The 18,455-nt window shown below is 38.8% G+C and overlaps 2 protein-coding genes across 5 annotated transcripts; one reads left to right on the top strand and one right to left on the bottom strand.

The window, feature by feature from the left end:
* Nucleotides 1-2,778: 2,778 nt before the first annotated feature.
* YAE1 (YAE1 maturation factor of ABCE1) lies at nucleotides 2,779-8,714 on the bottom strand. Its single transcript, XM_037507254.2, has 3 exons — nucleotides 8,574-8,714; nucleotides 7,069-7,190; nucleotides 2,779-5,775 (listed from the first exon to the last, which is right to left on the bottom strand). The coding sequence occupies exons 1-3, from the start codon at nucleotides 8,700-8,702 to the stop codon at nucleotides 5,346-5,348; spliced, it is 681 nt and encodes a 226-aa protein (XP_037363151.1). The 5' UTR covers nucleotides 8,703-8,714; the 3' UTR covers nucleotides 2,779-5,345.
* A 3,029-nt stretch (nucleotides 8,715-11,743) lies between these two features.
* LOC129145310 (uncharacterized) lies at nucleotides 11,744-16,501 on the top strand. Of its 4 annotated transcripts, none has more exons than XM_054692312.1 (2): nucleotides 11,744-12,891; nucleotides 13,551-16,501. In XM_054692312.1, exons 1-2 carry the CDS (start codon nucleotides 12,523-12,525, stop codon nucleotides 13,671-13,673), a joined length of 492 nt encoding a protein of 163 aa, XP_054548287.1. In that variant the 5' UTR covers nucleotides 11,744-12,522; the 3' UTR covers nucleotides 13,674-16,501. The 4 variants fall into 4 exon arrangements, with proteins under 4 accessions (XP_054548287.1, XP_054548284.1, XP_054548285.1 ...); XM_054692309.1 differs by having other exon boundaries at nucleotides 11,744-12,311; nucleotides 12,379-16,501; XM_054692310.1 differs by having other exon boundaries at nucleotides 11,744-12,311; nucleotides 12,421-16,501.
* Nucleotides 16,502-18,455: the final 1,954 nt, after the last annotated feature.

The following is an 18,455-nucleotide window of genomic DNA, read 5'->3' on the forward strand; positions in this document are numbered from 1 at the left end:
GAGTTTGGGAGAGGGACAGGGTTGAAATATTAATTTTAGGACAACCAGTGTATTTGAAACCATGCAAAATAATCTGGTTAGTTTAAAAACAAAAAAAGAGGTTCAAGAAAGAAACTCTCAGAATACCCACATGTAAGGGGCAAAGGAGGAGAGAGTTAGCAAAATAACTGGAAATAGTGAGAGAACAGTAATAAGAAGACAGTGTTGCCATAGACAGAAAGCAGAGGGATTATAATAGTGGGTCATGTCCAATGAAGAAGAGACAAGTGATAGAACTGAAAACAAGCAGTCAGCGGCAGTTGCATGACATTAGGTACCAGTGATCTGAACAAAAAAGTTTGAAGTAGGATGTAAAAACACCCAGTTGGAAGTAGAAAAAGCAGAGGAAGAATCAAAGAATCAAAGAATCAAAGAGGAAGAATGAATGGGGAGAAAGCAATTTGAGACAGTGACAGCAGACTCCTCTTCCAGAAAGTTTATGAAGGTAGAAGCAACAAAGCCATCTATGGTGGTAAATTATCTTTGTGATGGCAATTTGAGAATTTCTACAGAGCAAGGACTGGTAGTTTATTAACACAACCTGTGATCTTTTCTTCATCAATTGCTCTGAACTTAATAAGATTTTAAAAATGACAAACCTACAGCCAACATAATACTTAATGGCAAAAAAGGGAAAACTTTCTCCTGAGATCAGGAACAAGAGAAGGATGCCCATCATCACCAACTCTGCTTAATTTAATATTAGAGGTTTGAGATAGAGCAGTAAGACAACAACAGGAAATAAAAGGGATCTAGTTGGAAATGTAGAAGTGAAACTATCATTATTCATAGCTGACATGATTATACATATATATAAAATCCCAAAGACTCCATTAAAAGTTACCAGAAACAACACATGAATATAGCAAAGTAGGGGATTACCCAATCAACACAGAAAATTGGTTAATTTTTACAGGTAATGAATTAGAAGGAAAATAAGAAGATAATTCAATTCATAGTTGCATCAAAAATAATCAGGTATGTAGGAATTAATCAAGAAGATAAAGGACTTATATAAAGGAAATTACAAAATATTATTAAAGGATGCAGATCATGACATATGGAGGTAGAAAGACATTCTGTGCTCGTGGATGGAAAGAATCAAAGTAGTCAAAATGACTATTCTACCTTGGTAAATTATGTAAATTTAATGCAATTGCCACCAAAATGCTAACAATATTCTTCAAAGAACTGAATAAAAATATTATAATTTACATGGAACCACAAAAGACCTTGAATAACAAAAGTAATCCTGAGAAAAATAGAAGCATCATGTTTCCTGACCTTATACTGTAAAGCAATAGTAATTAAAACAACATGGTATTATTGATAGAATAAAAAGACACAAGGATCAATGAAACAAAATTGAAAGCCCAGAAACAAATCACATATACCTCAACACTTAATTAATGATAAAGGTGTCATGACCACGCAATAGAAAAGGACAGACTCTTTAACAAATGGTGCTTGGAAAACTGAATGTTCATCTGTAAAACAATGTCAGATCTCTCTAGCTCCATGCACACAAAAAAATTCCAAATGGATTAAAGACTTTGATCTAAGACTTGCAAAATAAAATATATAGAAGAAACCATTAGTGAGACAATTCATGACATCATGATGATGTCTTGATTTCATGACAAAACCGGTCTCTGGAGACTCAACCCCTATGGCAAGGAAGTTAAAAATTGGCAAGGAAGTAAAAATAAATAATTGGATTACCTTAAATCAAAAAGCTCTTACACAGTGGCAAAAAATACTAGTATATTAAAAAGACATCCCACTGAATGGTAGAAAATATTCACGTTATATAATTGACAAGGATTAATATACAGGATATACAAGCAACTTAGTGAATTTAACAATAGCTAACTAAATAACCAATTAATAAATGGGCAGCAGATCTGAGCATTTAGTCAAAAAAGATACCCAGAAGATCAACAGATGAAAAAATGTTCATTTTTGCTTTTAACAAGGGAGATGCTCAAAACCATAATGAAAGATATCCCGCAAATGAAAATGGAAGATATTAAATTGACCAAGTACTGGAAAGGATGCAGAGAAAGAGGAACCCTATTACAATGTTGGTGAGAATGCAATGCTGGTGCAGCCATTTTGGAAAGCACTCCTAGGTTTCTACGCCAAGAACACAAAAACACTAATTCAAAGAGAATCTCCTATGTTTATTACACATTATTTACAATAGCCAAGCTATGGAAACAACAGGTGAGTGGATGAAGGCAGGGTATATATACAGAATGGGATTTTACTCAGCAATCAAAAAAGGTAAACTCATACCATTTGCAGCTACATGGATGGAGCTGGAAAGGCTTATGCTAAGTGAAATAAGCCAGGAGAAAGCTAAATACAGGATGATTTCACTATATGTGGAATAAAGAGAAACCAAAGGGTCAAACTTCAAAATCAACCTTTGAAAGCTGATCATAGACCTGAGGCTTCAGGAGGGGAGGGAGAGGGGAAGGGGAATGGAAAAGAGGGGGAGAGCGAGAGGGGAGGATGATAGCACAATGGACTATGGTGGAGGACTAGAGGTGTTTTGGTGATGGAAGAGTTATGGTGACCACACATGATGGGAGAAATCCTACACTGTCAAAAAATTAACAAGGATGTAAAGCAGTGGTATTTCACTAAAAAACAAAAACAAGAAAAGCTAAAAATGGAAATACCATATGACAGCAATCCCATTCTCTTGGGCATCTATCTGAAAAACAAAATCATCAACTCAATAATTTTATGCACTATACTGTTTATTGCAACACTATTTACTGTAGCTTCCACATGGAAAGAACCTAAAGTATGCATTAATAGAGAATTGGATTGAGATGATGCAATATAGCCACACAACAAAGTACTAAATATTATATGAAATGTTGCCCTTTCAGCAAAATGGAAGGTGTTTGGGGAATTAAGTGTAGTAAAGCAAGTCAGAATGACAAAGACAAATATTAAATGCTTACACAGCAGATGATTCACTAAAGCAAAATACTTAGAAAAACTAGTGGACACTAATAAAGTGAGGGTTCTGAAGGGAGAAAGCGTCAAAGGGTACAAGGATGGTGATGGGACAAAGCAAAAAAATTTTAAATAGGGCCTATAAGCTCTTGCTCTTTCTCTCCCAATATATGTAACTCTCATGTAATAAATTGAAACACAGAACCTGTAGCTTTAGTTTGAAGATGGGTGAAAATCACAACTTAGATTTTTTTCAAGGCTTTTATGTTTTTGGCTTGCCATCAAAGCAGTTAATAATAGTGCTAAGGATATAAATTATGTAAGAATGCAGGTAGGTAGTTGCAGGTAGGCCAACATTTTGGTGGCCTCTGCAACTGAAAGGTCAGAAAAGTATTAATCTGTGATTTCCCTAGGTATGTCACATCTAGAAATAACACGGTGAAAATTCTGTTTTAATGAAGTAATATTACCTAGGCCTAATGTTTGGGTGCTGGGTCTTGAAGCCAGTATGACTGCTCAGGCAATCTTACTCCATAATTACACTTACCTAGAGTCTTTTCATGGAAATGTCTAGCTGGCCTACAATATGAAGTAAGACAGAAGACACAAGGTGGGCAGTTTCTTTCCCTCACTCTTGCCAATTCTACTATAGAGGCGCATGGTCAGGAAGCACAGGTGTAATAAACTTATCATTAAAATTTCTGTGCAGTCCAGGAAATTTTGCTCATATTTTTAAAAGGTAAAGGAAATTTAAGAGATGATTTCAACCCAATGGCCTCATTAACCCAGCTAATTCTCAACCGCCATTTCTATGAAAAAAAAAAAAAAAAATACGATTTTACCAATGGTTGCAAGAGGCGTTATCTTCAGGGAATGTTACTGGGATAAGTACAGATAAAATCTCAAGATTTACCAAATGCACTCTTGAAATTTTCACTCAGGATGGCTTTGAGATGTATCATTAGAGACGGATATTTCTTATTTAATACGCAGGGCAGACAGCAGTATCAAGACTTTGGATACTGCTTATAATGTTCCATGCGGATTTGAGATTTGTGCTGCATCCATATGTATGAAAAAAATGAAAGATTTTTGACGTATAAGTTTGTTAATAAATTAGTAAATCTCTGAAATAGTTTTCACATCTGGAGGTAAAAGTGAGCACTTTTTTTTTACCCAGCAGTCAAATATTACTTATCTCTTTTTAATAAATTCTGAAACACTATAGTCTTCCAATTTCAGATTTGTCACTTCAATTTTTTCGTGTTCTGTGAACTCTGAGGAGGTTGTAAGATCACAATTGCATATTAAAAAAACTCTTCATAAACCCATTTTATCAGATTCTCTATCTCAGTATGCCTGTCTTTTAGAGGAAATGATAGATATAAACATGGGTGATGAAGCTTTTAAGGCTGTCAACAAAGAGCAATTATTTGGGTGTCTCTAAGTCAGACACCTCACATAAATTTGTTCCAGGCAAAAAAAGGGATGAAAAAATCCTTCCTGGATCTTGAAATGTTTATATCCTGGGGTAAAAGTTTGAATCTAATTTGTCTATGCTAGACTAAAAACATCAGTACAAGATAATACAAAAATCAGTCATTAGTGTTTTATTCTCGTATAAATATAAAACAAAACCACAGTTTAGAAATAATCTGGCACTTTGTTAGATCAACAGTGCTAACTTCCAAATACTTGGAAAGCCTAAGTAGGTACGTGAGCATGAAATACATTTCTTGTATTATTTCTGAAGCAGTATGTTTCTTTTAATCAAAGGGAAACTAGTATCAATTTCTAGTATTCTATTTAACATTTCTTCAGTTTCTTATGCTTATTGTCTCTTAATTTCAACATTTCTACATATCTGGATATGCCTATGTGTGTCTATCTGTTCACAATGTTAGCCATGAGAGTATTTTTGCTAACTTTGGTCTGGTGAGCTAGTGATGAGGTCCTAACCACCTGACTGTAACTTGAGCAGAAAGTAGGGTTAAATCCTTATGAAACGTTTGATTCTTGTTCACTTTTGCTAAAGAGTCTGAAAAATCCTAGTGTTGATCAGAAATTTGAAAATGACAATGATACACTGTCATAATGAAAATGAAAAACACAAAGAGGTGAATGTATCTTAAACTACATAAACATTTTCAATAACAAAGAGTTATATTACATTTAATAGTGTTAATATTGAAGACATTTCAAACTTCCATGAAGGCTAACCCTGTAAGTGAAATGTTCAATGTAGAAACAAGTACAATTTTTGGTTAGCACGTTAAGAAACAAAATGATCTAAGAAATGTTCTGAATATTTTCATTAGAAGTGAAGATACTTTTTATAGTGGTCTGAGATGCTGTAATACCTCTACTGACAGACCCAGCTGTTTTACTAAATTGTCTGTCTGTTCTAAAATCCATGTGAGGCTTGGATTTTCAGACTGTGCATGCTCCTGTGTTCTACAACATTCTAAAGATGAACAATCTACCCCACTAAGACTCTTTCTACAACTTTTGTTAAACTCAGCATTATTTTCACAGAGTCTTTCATCTTTAGCTTCATCAATCTTTTTCTCAGCTGGAACTACATGACAGAGGTCCATATCTTGAATGGAGTCCAATAAATCTATTACATGGGGTTGCGGAGTGATTGATTTCAGGTGTTTGAGCACATACTCTTCACACTGGCCAACTGCATCCAGAAGATTATTTATTTTACTGATCAAAGCCGAACTATTATCATGAAGGTGACACCAGGAGAGCAAAGCACTGAATAAAGATATAAACAAAAGTTAAATTGGAAAAACTTTTAGAATTTTTGATGCTAATCCTTTTGTTTCTCTTCCATCTCATAATCCACAAAAAAATAGGTTAATAATAATATGCAAGTCAAAATCAGGAAAGTGATAATGGTAAAACAGGACCTAAAAATATATATACATACATATATATGTGTATATGAATATAAACACACACATATGGATATTAGCTTTCAATAGATTAGCAATTAGACTTAATCATAAAAAATGTTTATAATATCTTCTTCACAGAGCCACATCTACTTTTTCTAATTTTAGATTTTCCCTTGTATGACTGTGTAGGTTCTGTTGAAGAGGCATATAATTTGGAGATAAGAGTAATCAGAAATATTAATTTCTCCTTTGAGGACATCAAACATTTTCTTAAAACTAGTGTTTCTTAAAACTAGTATAGACAGTACTTCTGCTTTTTAACATTTCAGATTATTCAGATGTCATAAAATGATTGTTGTGAAAATTGCTTTATAAATGATTGTTGTGATATAAGTGATTTAGCAATAAGCTTTCTAAGTTTATAAAAGATTAATGTAACTTGGTGTGAAGATGGATACTTTATCATTTCCTATTGTAGCAGACTATATATATAAATTCTCATTGCTGACAGGTGTATTTTCTAAAACCACAATGAATTTATTTTTTGATAACTTTCGTTTCCTACCCTTTTTAGAAGTAGTGATTCTTAGAATCATTTTGTTTTTCTCTATATAGGGGACAGTTTCAGAGGTAGAAAGCATCACAGAGGACAAATGCAAAGCATAACAAATGTCATGCTTCTAGCATCATGTGGTATTTGGCCACTTGGCTCTGATAAATGCCATTATTACTAAGGAATCTTGACAGGTATCTAACATTCAGTTATTTTTCTCTCTATTGCCAGCTATAATTTCTTTCATGTCTTTCTAGCCTAAATGTCTGCCATATTGTTCTCCTAAAACTAAAAGTTTTATTCCTGAAGATCCTTATCATTACTTTTAAGACAGAGACTGGTGATAGCTTGGTTAGCAAGAAATACACACCTTCCCATCATTTCTTTGCAATAAAGGACACACCTCCCCATATATTAAGGTGCACAAACTGATGATTTTGACTCTTGAAAGTAATATTCTATACTTTGCAGTTCTTGTGGCTTTGATGCTAGAAAAAACACTACAGTTTAAATATTTTATTTTTACATACTTTTTAAAAAACAAATATTCTCAGGTATTAGCAGTTAAAATTATTCAGCATTTGTTTCAAAAATTACCTCAGAGTCCCCCTGAGTTGTCCATAGTTCATAATGACTTTTGCACCGTCCTTATAACCTTGATTGAAGCCTTGTTGAAGAGTAACTGCTTTGCCAGCATCTATTCCATCTCTATAACCTTCCTAAAAATAAAGAATAAGGAATTGCAGGAATAACTAATACCAAGTGAACCATAGTAGGCTTTTCTAGAAAATTATACAACCAATTTAAAAAACTGATGAACTCAGTTTTACTGTTTTTTAACATCATGGTTCTGAAACATTGGGTATAATCACATAACCAAAGTGGACTATACTTCTCATAAATATATTATTGGTTTATTCCATTTTTGAAATATTTACTTAACACATTAAAAAAACCGATCAGCTAACTTTATTCTTGAAATCTATTTTATTTAAACTTACTCGAGTAACATTGCATTATACATATTTTGGATATTTAAAAATACTGACTCTTACATTTTTTTAAAAAACTCTGATAAAGAGATTCAGAGAAAGAAAACATGGGGCATTACATTCTGATCTGCTGGCAATTGACTGGATTGGAGAGAGTGGGTGAGGTGCTAGGGCAGTAAACAGGGCTAGGAAAGGTCTTGGATAACTAACTTAAGCAGGGAAGAGGAAATTGGCTTAACAAAAGGAAGATGAAAAGTCTGATCTTAGACGTTTTGCTTGATACCAACATTCAACTAAACTGCAAACAGTGGGCAGGGATTTTATCCTGCATCGTCTGTGGTGCCACAGCACTCAAAGAGGCCCACTGAAAAGATTTCAGCTTCTCACAGAGTATTTCTGAAAGTGTCAACATCAGATTTAGGGGCAACTGAATGGTTGGCTAAGGCTACTTAAGTGGAAATCAACCTGTTTTTTGGTTCTCACTCTGACCTTAACTCTTGAGAGTGCTGCTCTGGATGAAGAGGAACCTGGGAGTGTACTATTAGGCTTAGTTTCAATGAATTGTGACACTAAAATTAGAGATGGAAAATTCACACCTAATGAGTAGAAAAGAAACCATCTAACACCCACCAGTATTCCGCATTACCTTTTCTTTATCGCCTTTTGACATTTCAAGTTCGCTTTTCCTTGACTAACGCCACACCTAACTTTAGGCTCCTCATCCATTAGAGCAACAACCCAAGCATACCTGTACTTCGACAGACATAATATGTGTTGTCAGCGTTTATGTTTCTCCCCCACCCCCTGCCCTGTGATCCTCATCAAAAAGTCGAGATCTTTTCAAGGTCTAGAGAAAGTTTATTTTAGTCGGTTCCCAGGCTCTATCGCACTCCCAGGCGCTCAAAGAACGCAACCCGTGGCTTCACAGACTTTCAAGTAACTGGGAAATCCCTATCTGGATGTGGGTTGTACTGGATGGCAACGAGCGGTGATGGGGGTGGGCCAGGTCGGGACCTAACTTTTTCACAAATCGGCGCCCGCTCCTCATTTCCCGGCGTATCAGGGTGCCCCTCTCCTTTCCCAGCCCCCGCACCCTCCCTTCCGCTTTACTTTGACTCGTCTCTGCATTTGGCTCCGCCATTCCCGCTGCACCAAGAGCGACTCGTCCGCTTCCTCGTCAAACACATCACCCTCCGCCCCCGGAGCCCCGCGCAGCGGAGCGGCCCGGACCCACGACATCGCCGGGGCAGACGCCGGGACGCCGCGCGCCGGAAACGCCGGCAGCACCTTCCGGCCTGAGGGGCGGGGCGAAGACTGCGAGGCGGCGCGCCAGCGGCCACTGCGCATGCGTGTAGGTGGGCGCCGCGTGGGGTGGCTCGGGCGTGGGGGCTTCCCCCATCCCTTTTCAAACGCTGGTGCTTCGGGGCTCCCTTAGTTTGCACAAATGTGGATTTGCGCTTAATGTCGGCTAAGCTGAGTCTTCCCTCGCGGGGCTGTCCGACCTGAGCTCTGTAGCAGGCATCCTGGACGCCTCAGAGAAACACTTGCCAGTCCCACCGTGAGAATGTGGTCTGAGCATGGGAGACGCGCACTCGCGAAACCGGTCACCGTAGTTCAGTGGATGGGTGATTGCCAGAGACTCCGACTCTTAGAATCCATCTCAGAGTATTTAAGGGATTTGGCAGTCATTGACAAAAATTTTATAATGGGCGGGGGTGGTGGAGGACGGAATAGAATCGAAATGTTACATACTGCGGCCGTTTTGATATCAACATATATAGTGTACCTTTGAAAAACGAATACATTTCTTTTTTTATTCAAAAAAATTTTCTATTCCTCATACAATTGCACCCCCCTTATTTTGACCCCAATATTTCCTCCCCCCCGCAATAGTGTATCTCTGGTTCATAGTTGTTTGTTGATTTGATTTTTTCTTTTCTTATAGTTATTCTTTTTCCTGGTCCCTTATTTAGGTTTTCTAGATTCCTGCTATGACTGAGACCATCCGGTATTTACAAATACATTTCTTATTGATTCGCAGTATCCTTCACTGGCTCAGGTTCCTTTTCATTTGCCGTAAAAGTAGGCAATTAACTCCACGAGGGCTGTGACTTGTTTCATTATTATATATCTCAGCATCAGCAAGGTACTGACACATAGTAGATGTTGAAACAGATCTAAATGAATGAATAGGCACAGTACTAGTCCTGTTTTTTTTTTTTTTTTTTTGGTCCTTTGCGTAGTCATGTAATAATGATTTATTTCCTAACTAGAGCAAAATGGTAGTAAAGGAAACATGAAAGATAACAATTAAAATTAATAAAATAAAACCCCCAAACATGCGTAAGTAAATTATAAAACTGAGTCTTTGAAAACACTTAATAGTGAAAACACTTAATAGTGAAAACACCAATAAGAAGGGCAATCCTCTCTTGGTCCTGATTTAAAAGAGAGAGAGAGAGGCAGAAAAGAAATCCAAGTATTATACATTACTAACCAAATTCAAGAGCCTATCTTGCAAACCTATCTTGCAAACCTAGGAAATAAGAATGACTTCCTAATGAAACCGACCCTACAAGTAGAAAACATGAAGAGAGTAATTATCATAGAAAAATTGGAGGATCAATGTCTACTATAAAAAAATTGTCTACATTCCTTAAACCCCTGTCAATCTTTTCAGAATTATGGCTTATTAAATATTTTTATGTACTCTAAGGCAAAGAAAAATATGGAAATTCCTTAAAGCATTTTATTGAAGTCAGTCTTACTGTAACCTGATAGAGAGTATATATATAAAAGCAACCAAACTTCAAATTAGCTTATGAAAATGTATTCAATGGAGAATCCAATACCCTGTTAAAAGAATAATTCAAGAGGTTTTAATCAAGGAAAGAACACTGTTGTAATATTAGGAAATCTAAGCATATCTCATCTCATTACACTAACAATTTGTTGGAGGAAAAACATGTTATAGTAATAAATGCTGAAAAGTTATTTGAAAAAATTAAAAATCATAACAATTAAATGGAAACTATAAGTTGATACAGAATTTGTCTAAAACCCAACAGCAAGTAGTATTCTGAACGCTCAGGTGTTAAGATAATTTCCTTTAGAGAAAAGGGACATCTGGTGAAGATCACTATGTTCAGTGTTCTTTTGCAGACTAATGAATATTGGTCAAGAAGAGATGAAATTTGATATAGATGATATTTGATATAGTTGCTTGACATGACTTCTCAAAGATGTTTCTGAAGTTTATGTCATAGAGTGTTTTTCTCTGTTTCTGCTATATGTCTTATGTTTCAGCTCCTCTAAGTCTTTATCCATTTTGAGTTGATTATTGTGTATGGGGTGAGACAGTGGTCTAATTTTATTCTTTTGCATGTGGCAGTCCAGTTTTCCCAACACCATTTATTGAAGAGACTTTTTTTTCTGGATCATATAGCAGATCTATTTTTCCTCTTTTTAAAAAAATTTAAAATTTGGGCCTCTCCTGTGGCACAGTGCTTGAGTGCTGGGCTGCGAAGCTGCCCACAGCCTCTGCAGCGCAGGTTCCATCCCCGGCCACCAGGGGGCGTCCCACATGGCTCGCAGACCTCTCCTGCGGCACCCGCTGCTCACCTCAGCAGTGTACTTCATCATTATTCCTGTTCTGCTCTCTGCTCTGGCTCTGGTGAATTCTCTCACCCTCCAGCGCTTCTGATTGTAGCCAGTCCTTGTATAAATAAAAAAATAAATCTTTTTAAAAAAATTAAATTTTTATTTATATATATTTTACATTATTGTTTATTTTTGTACAATATTTGCTTTCTCCTCTCAGGTTTACTCCCCATAAAATTCCCACCAGTGTGTACCATCACTATAGTCCCTTGTGTTTTTCCCTCCCCTGTTTGTTTGTTTTTTTTTTTGGTAAAGATTTATTTATTTATTTATACAAGCACTGGGTGCAGTCAGAAGTGCGGGAGGGTGAGAGAATTCACAAGAGCCAGAGCGGAGAGTAGAACAGGCAGAGTGACGAAGTACACTGCTGAGGGGAGCAGTGACAGCAGGAGAGGTCTGTGCGCCATGTGGGACCCTCACCCAGCAGCCGGGGATCGAACCGGCACTGCAGAGGCTGCAGGCAGCTTCACAACCCAGTGCTCAACCACTGCTCCACCGCCCTCCTGTTTTAATCCCTCTCCTTCCCCCTCCCCTGCAGAATGTCTCTGATTTATAGTTGCCTGTTAATTTTGTTTTTTTATTTATTATTTTTTTCTGATCCCTTATTTGGTCCCCTTATATTCCTCCTATATGTGAAACCATCTGATATTTTTCTTTTTCCTTCTGACTTATTTTACTGATCATAAGTCCTTCCAGCTCATCCAAGTTGCTGCAAATGGCACGAGTTTATCTTTTTGATTGCTGAATAGTATTTCATTGTGTATATATACCACATCTTCTTGATCCAGTTATCTATTTTTGGGCATTTGGGTTGTTTCCATATTTTACTTATAGTAAATAGTGATGCAGTAAACATAGGGATGCAGGTGTCCATTTGAATTAATGTTTTTGTGCTCTTTGGATAGATTCCTTGGAGTAGAATTGCTGGTGTCCGGAGCCGCCTGGAGCCTGCGCCGTGTTGCGCAACACACGTGCTATTAATTAGTTTTCGCTTTACCGTTTGCCTGCTGAGAAACCACAGGTGTTTCCTATTAATCAAATGAGACTGGGAGGTACGATGGGAGGAGCTACCAGGATATAAGAAGAGAACGACGAGAAGGTCAGGAGATTATTATTGCAAGAGGTTACCGCGAGAGGAGCAGAGAGAAGGTCAGGGAAGGTAGAAAGACAGGGAAAAGTAAAAGAAAGGTAAAGGAAAAATAAAGAAGCAAACGCTAGCATCAAGTTGTCTCAAGCCCCTCATTTCAATCCTCAGCCCTTCTCTTTTCCTGCCTATGAATCCCGCGGGTCGGGACAGGTGGCGCCCAACGTGCGGCACGAAAAAGAACGAAGGAACCGCTGAAAGACCAGCTGTGGTGAGCCGGCAAGTAAAGTAAAGTAAGGTAAGGTAGCTGGGATCATGGGCAATGCAATGTCCAAGGGGCAGTTAGTTATTTCCCTGGAAGCTCTCCTAAAAGAGTTTGGGGTTCCTCTCAGTAGAAAAATTCTTAAAAGATTTGTAGAGACCCTTAGTATCACTAGTAAGTGGTTTCTGGAGCAGGATCAGGTCGATAGTGCCAAATGGAATAAGGTAAAAGGAGATATCGTCTTACCTCAACAATTATATGGTCTTGAGTCTCTTCCTGGCCCTACCTTGATGGTCTGGGGAGTGGTGGGAGATGCTCTTAATGCCTGTGGTACTGCTGCCGCTCAGTTAGCCACTGAGGCCGTCAGGACAGCGAGACAAACAGAGGAAGAAGATAGAAGTTCCATTATGAGTTCTACATCGGTAAGTCCCCCTTCCTCTACTCAAAAAATACCAACAGCCCCTCCCCTAGATTATTCTACCCATGAGTCGGGAGGAGAGGAGGAACAGGATGAGAAAGGTCTCAGTTGTTATAATCCAAGGAAGCGTAAAAGGAGATGGAAAACACCTGGGGAGCCACCTCCTGCGCCACCTCCTAGAACACTGGACAGGGTTGATCTTCCGTTAATGGAAAGACTGTGCTCTATGATGGAAAGAGCCTTGGTTTCCCAGGCTCCTAATTATGCTTACCCAGTCATGGAAGGGACAGATCCTCAAGGGGTGCTTACTAGAGTACATGTCTCCATCGACACATTCTCTGGTTTTCTTTTCGCCTCCCCACATTGCGGTGAAAAGACTTCTGATGTCCGCTCACATTTGTTACAAGCGTTTGCGGTAATGGGCCGCCCACGTGTCATTAAGACAGATAGCGGTTCTGGTTATACCAGTAAGGCTTTTGCCTCCTTTTGTGCGGTCCATCGCATTGTGCACAAAACAGGAATTCCATACAACCCGCAGAGGCAGGGTATAGTTAAACGTGCCCATGGTTCTCTGAAGACTATGCTTTTAAAACAAACGGGGAGAACACTCCCCCAGGGACCGTTTGACTACAGCTCTCTTTACCCTTAATTTTTTGACCCTAGATACCCAGGGGCGGTCAGCTGCTGATCGGCACTGGTCTCCAGACCCTCGGCAGGTCACGATGCTGCAAGCGACATGGAAGGACCAGGTTAATAATGAGTGGCAACCACCCGCACCAGTATTAATACAGCTGCCCGGCAGCATTTGTCTTTTCCCACAGGATGCGGAAGCACCCCGATGGGTTCTTGCTCGATTGGTTCGGTTTGTCAATATACCTGACCCTGCTAACCTTGATGACACAAGCGTCCCAGATGTCAGTACGATGGGCGATTGTGCATCAGCTGCCTTTTTTGCTCCTTTTTGCTCGTCATGATTCCATTTTTCCGCAAGTGTTTGCCACTAATCTTACTACTGGTCTGGCTTCCAAGCCATTGGATAGTGCCCTGTTGGGCCAGGGTGAGGTAAAATTATTTAATGACATTTAATCTGCAAACATTAGTTCTACCATTGAACAATCCATTAGTATCCAAAATAATAGATCAGAGAGTTTGTCTACTGTTGTTTGCCTGTCCCCTCCTTCTTTTTTGTCCTCTTCAATAATGCAGGAAATGCAACTGTGTTGAATTGTTCAGCGGAGCCCTGCACCCTCTCTGCCTGCTGGACCCGGAGTGCGGAGAGGGCAGTGATCGTTCGTCTGCCTTCTACTTTAGTCATAACTGTGGATGTTTCTGCACATCTTTCTCCTGTTCTACCTAGGAGGAGACGTGATTTTGGCATCACTGCAGCTGTTGTCGCTGTTTCAATAGCGGTGGCCGCGGCTGCCGCCACCGTCTGTCACTCAAACTGCTGCAAATGCTGACACTATAAACAATTTAGTTGCCAATGTTGTTTTTGTGTTATCAACATAGCAAGATATGAATGAACATTTATGAAATGGACTTTTGATGCTTAATTAGCAGATAGCTCTGATGTAAAAAGGGATACACACTTTTGTTAACTGCTCACATGCATTGTAACTTTTTGTACAGTTTTATTTGTGTAATTCCTGTTATGGTGAAAAATATGTTTATGGAAGAAAATAGGTTAAATAGTGTAATCAGAGGACCTTGGAACCACCAGCTCCTGAACCTGACCTCTCAATTGGCGAGACAGCTCATAACTGTTAACAACACTCGGGTTACCCCTGTTATAAGTGAGGGTCTCATTGCCTGGTTTAGAGGACTCCTCCCAGAGTTGCTATTTGTGCAGTCTGCATATGGTTTCTCCGTCGGCTACGGAGGCGAAACAAAAAACGTGCTATTGCGGTCAGGCAAGTACTTGGCGCCATGGTACTTGACCAGGACTCCCCAGTGGCATCCGGATGGGTCAACTTAGCCCTAGAGAACCTGAGAGCTAAAGATGGGTAAGAGCGTAGCCCGTCCAGACCAACCTAAGACAGCGGTCCGGACCAAGTGCGCCTGATTAGCGATGACGGGTAAGGCTGGTCACGGAATATGCCAACCTAAGACAGGCCAGGTGTCTCATTTAAAAGAAAAAAGGGGGAGATGTCCGGAGCCGCCTGGAGCATGCGCCATGTTGCGCAACACACGTGCTATTAATTAGTTTTTGCTTTACCGTTTGCCTGCTGAGAAACCACAGGTGTTTCCTATTAATCAAATGAGACTGGGAGGTACGATGGGAGGAGCTACCAGGTATAAGAAGAGAACCACGAGAAGGTCAGGAGATTATTATTGCGAGAGGTTACCGCGAGAGGAGCAGAGAGAAGGTCAGGGAAAAGTAAAAGAAAGGTAAAGGAAAAATAAAGAAGTAAACACTAGCATCAGGTTGTCTCAAGCCCCTCATTTCAATCCTCAGCCCTTCTCTTTTCCTGCCTGTGAATCCCGCGGGTCGGGACAGCTGGCTCATATGGTAGCTCCATTTTCAGTAGTTTGAGGAAACTCCAAGCAGCTTTTATAGTGGTTGGACCAGTTTACATTCCCACTAGCAGTGTAGGAGAGTTCCTTTTTCTGTACATCCTGGCCAACATTTGTTGCTGCTAGCTTTTTTAATTTGTGCCATTCTTGCTGGTGTAAGGTGGTATCTCATTGTGGTTTTGATTTCCCTGATAAGTTGTATTGAACATTTTTTCATGTACCTGTTGGCCATTTGCATTTCCTCTTTAGAGAAGTATCTTTTTAGGTCTTCTGCCCATTTTTTGACTGGATTGTTTACCTTGTTTTTGTTGAGTCATGTGAGCTCTTTGTATGTTTTTGTGATCAGTCCCTTAATCAGTTGTATGGAATGTAAAAATTTTCTCCCAATTCATAGGGTGTCTCTTAGTTTTGCTTAATGTCTCTTTTGCTGAAGAGAATTCTTGTTTCAGCATATATACTTTACTCCTTTATAAAAAATTAATTGTCCATATATCTGTGATTTTATTTCTGGACTCTCAATTCTATTCCATTGGTCTCTGTGTCAAATAAACACTGGTACATTGTTCCAGTACCATGTTATTTTAATTATTAGGGCTTTATAGTATAGTTTGAAGTCTGGCAATGTGACAACCATATTCTCTGTTTTTGACAAGAAAACTTTGACTATTCAGGGTTGTTTATGATTTCATGTGGATTTCAGTAAGAATGTGTTTGGAATTTTAATTGGGATTGCATTGAATATGTAAATTGCTTTGGATAGGATTGTCATTTTGAAAATGTTGAATCCTCCTATCCAAGAGCAGGGAGTATCTTATCTTCTTTTGGCAATGTTTTAAAGTTTTCATTGTTTAGGTCTTTTACCTCCTTTGCTGTACAGCACAATAGACAGTAACCAACATGAAGAGACACCCATCTGAATGGGACAAAGTATTTATACATCACACATCTGACGAGGGACTGATATCAAAGATCTACAAAGAGCTTGTGCAACTCAGGGCCTCCCTGGTGGCACCATGGGTTAAGACGCAGCACTATGAAGCTATCTGCAGCCACGGCAGCAAGAGTTAGATACCTGGCCAGGGAGGTTACCCACATGGTGTGGCAGACCTCTCCTGACCCGCCTGCTTCTCCCCTCAGCAGTGTATTTCCATCAGTCTGTCTGTTCTGTTCTCCACTCTGTCTCTGGTGAATCCTCTCACCCCATACACCTCTGGCCTGTACCCCAGTTTTTGTATGCATAAATAAATAAATCTTTAAAAAAACAGCTTATGCAACTCAACAAGAACAAAACAAATAACCCAATAAAAAATGGGAAAAAGATCTAAAGAGACACTTCTCTAAAAAATACATAGAGCTTACCAACAGGCACATGAAAAAAAAATTTGGTATCACTTATAAGGGAAATGCAGATCAAAACCACAATGAGATACACCTCATATCTGTGAGAATTGCCCATATGAAAAAAATCTTGAAAACAAGTTATGGTGAGGATGTGGAGAGAAAGAACCCTCATATACTGTTGGTGGGAATGTGGCCCCTATGTAAAACTGTGTGGAGGTTCATCAAAACACTAAAAATGGATCTTCTCTATGATGCAGCAATCCCACTCCTAAATATCTACCCAAAGAACACAAAAGCACTAATTCAAAAGGAAAAATGCATTCCTATGTTTATTGCAGCACTACTTACAATAGCCAAGATATGGAAACAGCCTAGATGCTTCAAAACTGATGAATGGATCAGGAAGATATGGTAAATATGCACAATGGAATACCACTCAGTGATCAACAAAGATCAAATCATACCATTTTCGGCAACATGAGGCTGGAAGGGATTGTGCAAAGTGAAGTAAGCCAGAAAGAGAAGTACTGGATGGTTTCACTTTTATGTGGAATATAGAAAAACCAAACAAAAGGTCAGACAAAGCTTTTGGCTTCTTTGACTTGGCATAGTGATTTACAGATTCCTTCATGATTGCATGTGCCAGTAGGTTGTTCTTTTTTGTTAAGTACTCTTTTCATTGTACAAATATACCATACAATTTGTCTATTCATTTGTTGTCGGGTATTTGAATTGTTTCCAGTTTTTGTGAATAAAACTGCTATGAATATTTTTGTACAAATTGTTTTGTGTACTTTTTTTTAACTTATCTTGGGTAAAAGCTGACCATAGATCTGATGCATTCAGGAGGAGAGGGGAGGGAAATGAGTAAAGGGGAAAGATGAAGACAGGAGGGGAAGAGCACAAGGATTATGACTAAGGCTACCAGCAAGGGTATGTGATGGGGTGGGAGCAAAGGGGAGAGGGATGTCTAATGTAGGATTACTGGGGCTTTGGTGGTGCTTGTGGTGAAAAAACCATGAAATTATAGAGGTGTAAACCTATACTTGAATGCAAATTGTCATTGCTTCAATAAATATAACTAAAAAAAGAAGAGATGAAGTTATTTCTGCTTGCTGTTTATTACAATTGTATGCCTACGAAACCCATGATAGAATAAGGAAATTTGATAAGGTTATGGATGTAAGAAAAATAACAGAGCAGTGACCTCTTTATTTTCTAGCAGTAGCCACCTAGAAATGTAAATAGAAAAATATTCCACTTACAATGCCAACAAATAATAGATATATTATAGTATTTATATACTTGTTTAATATTCAGTATTTATTTAGCACATGGTTTATAATTGTTAGCAATGCATTTTTTTTAAAGATTTATTTATTTTTATACAAAAGCCAGGGTATGGGCTGGATGTGCAGGAGGGTGAGAGGATTCACCAGAGACAGAGTAGGGAACAGAACAGGCAGACTGAAGAAATACACTGCTGAGGGGAGCAGCAGGCACGACAGGAGAGGTCTGCTTCGCCATGTGGGATTCTTGCCGGCCGGCAGTGATTGAACCCATGCTGCAGAGGCTGCAGACAGCTTCACAGTGTGGCAATCAACCGCACTGTGAAGAGCCACTAGGGAGACCCAGGAATGCATTTAAAAAAACTTTATTGAGGTATAATTTACATGCAGTAATGTGCATATATTTTGAGCATACAGTTATATA

Source organism: Talpa occidentalis, unplaced genomic scaffold (genome assembly GCF_014898055.3).
Source record: "Talpa occidentalis isolate TD23 unplaced genomic scaffold, MPIMG_talOcc4v2.1, whole genome shotgun sequence".
In the NCBI taxonomy this organism is placed as follows: Eukaryota; Metazoa; Chordata; class Mammalia; order Eulipotyphla; family Talpidae; genus Talpa; species Talpa occidentalis.

Bases quoted from the DNA above. Each gene is read 5' to 3' on its own strand.
- YAE1 (XM_037507254.2), bottom strand. From the start codon at position 8,702: ATGTCGTGGGTCCGGGCCGCTCCGCTGCGCGGGGCTCCGGGGGCGGAG. The intron at 7,191-8,573 runs GTAAAGCGGAAG...CTTTATTTTTAG, and splicing joins AAATGCAGAGACGAGTCAAA to GAAGGTTATAGAGATGGAAT. The intron at 5,776-7,068 runs GTAATTTTTGAA...ATCTTTATTCAG, and splicing joins CAACTCAGGGGGACTCTGAG to TGCTTTGCTCTCCTGGTGTC.
- LOC129145310 (XM_054692309.1), top strand. From the start codon at position 12,523: ATGGGCAATGCAATGTCCAAGGGGCAGTTAGTTATTTCCCTGGAAGCT.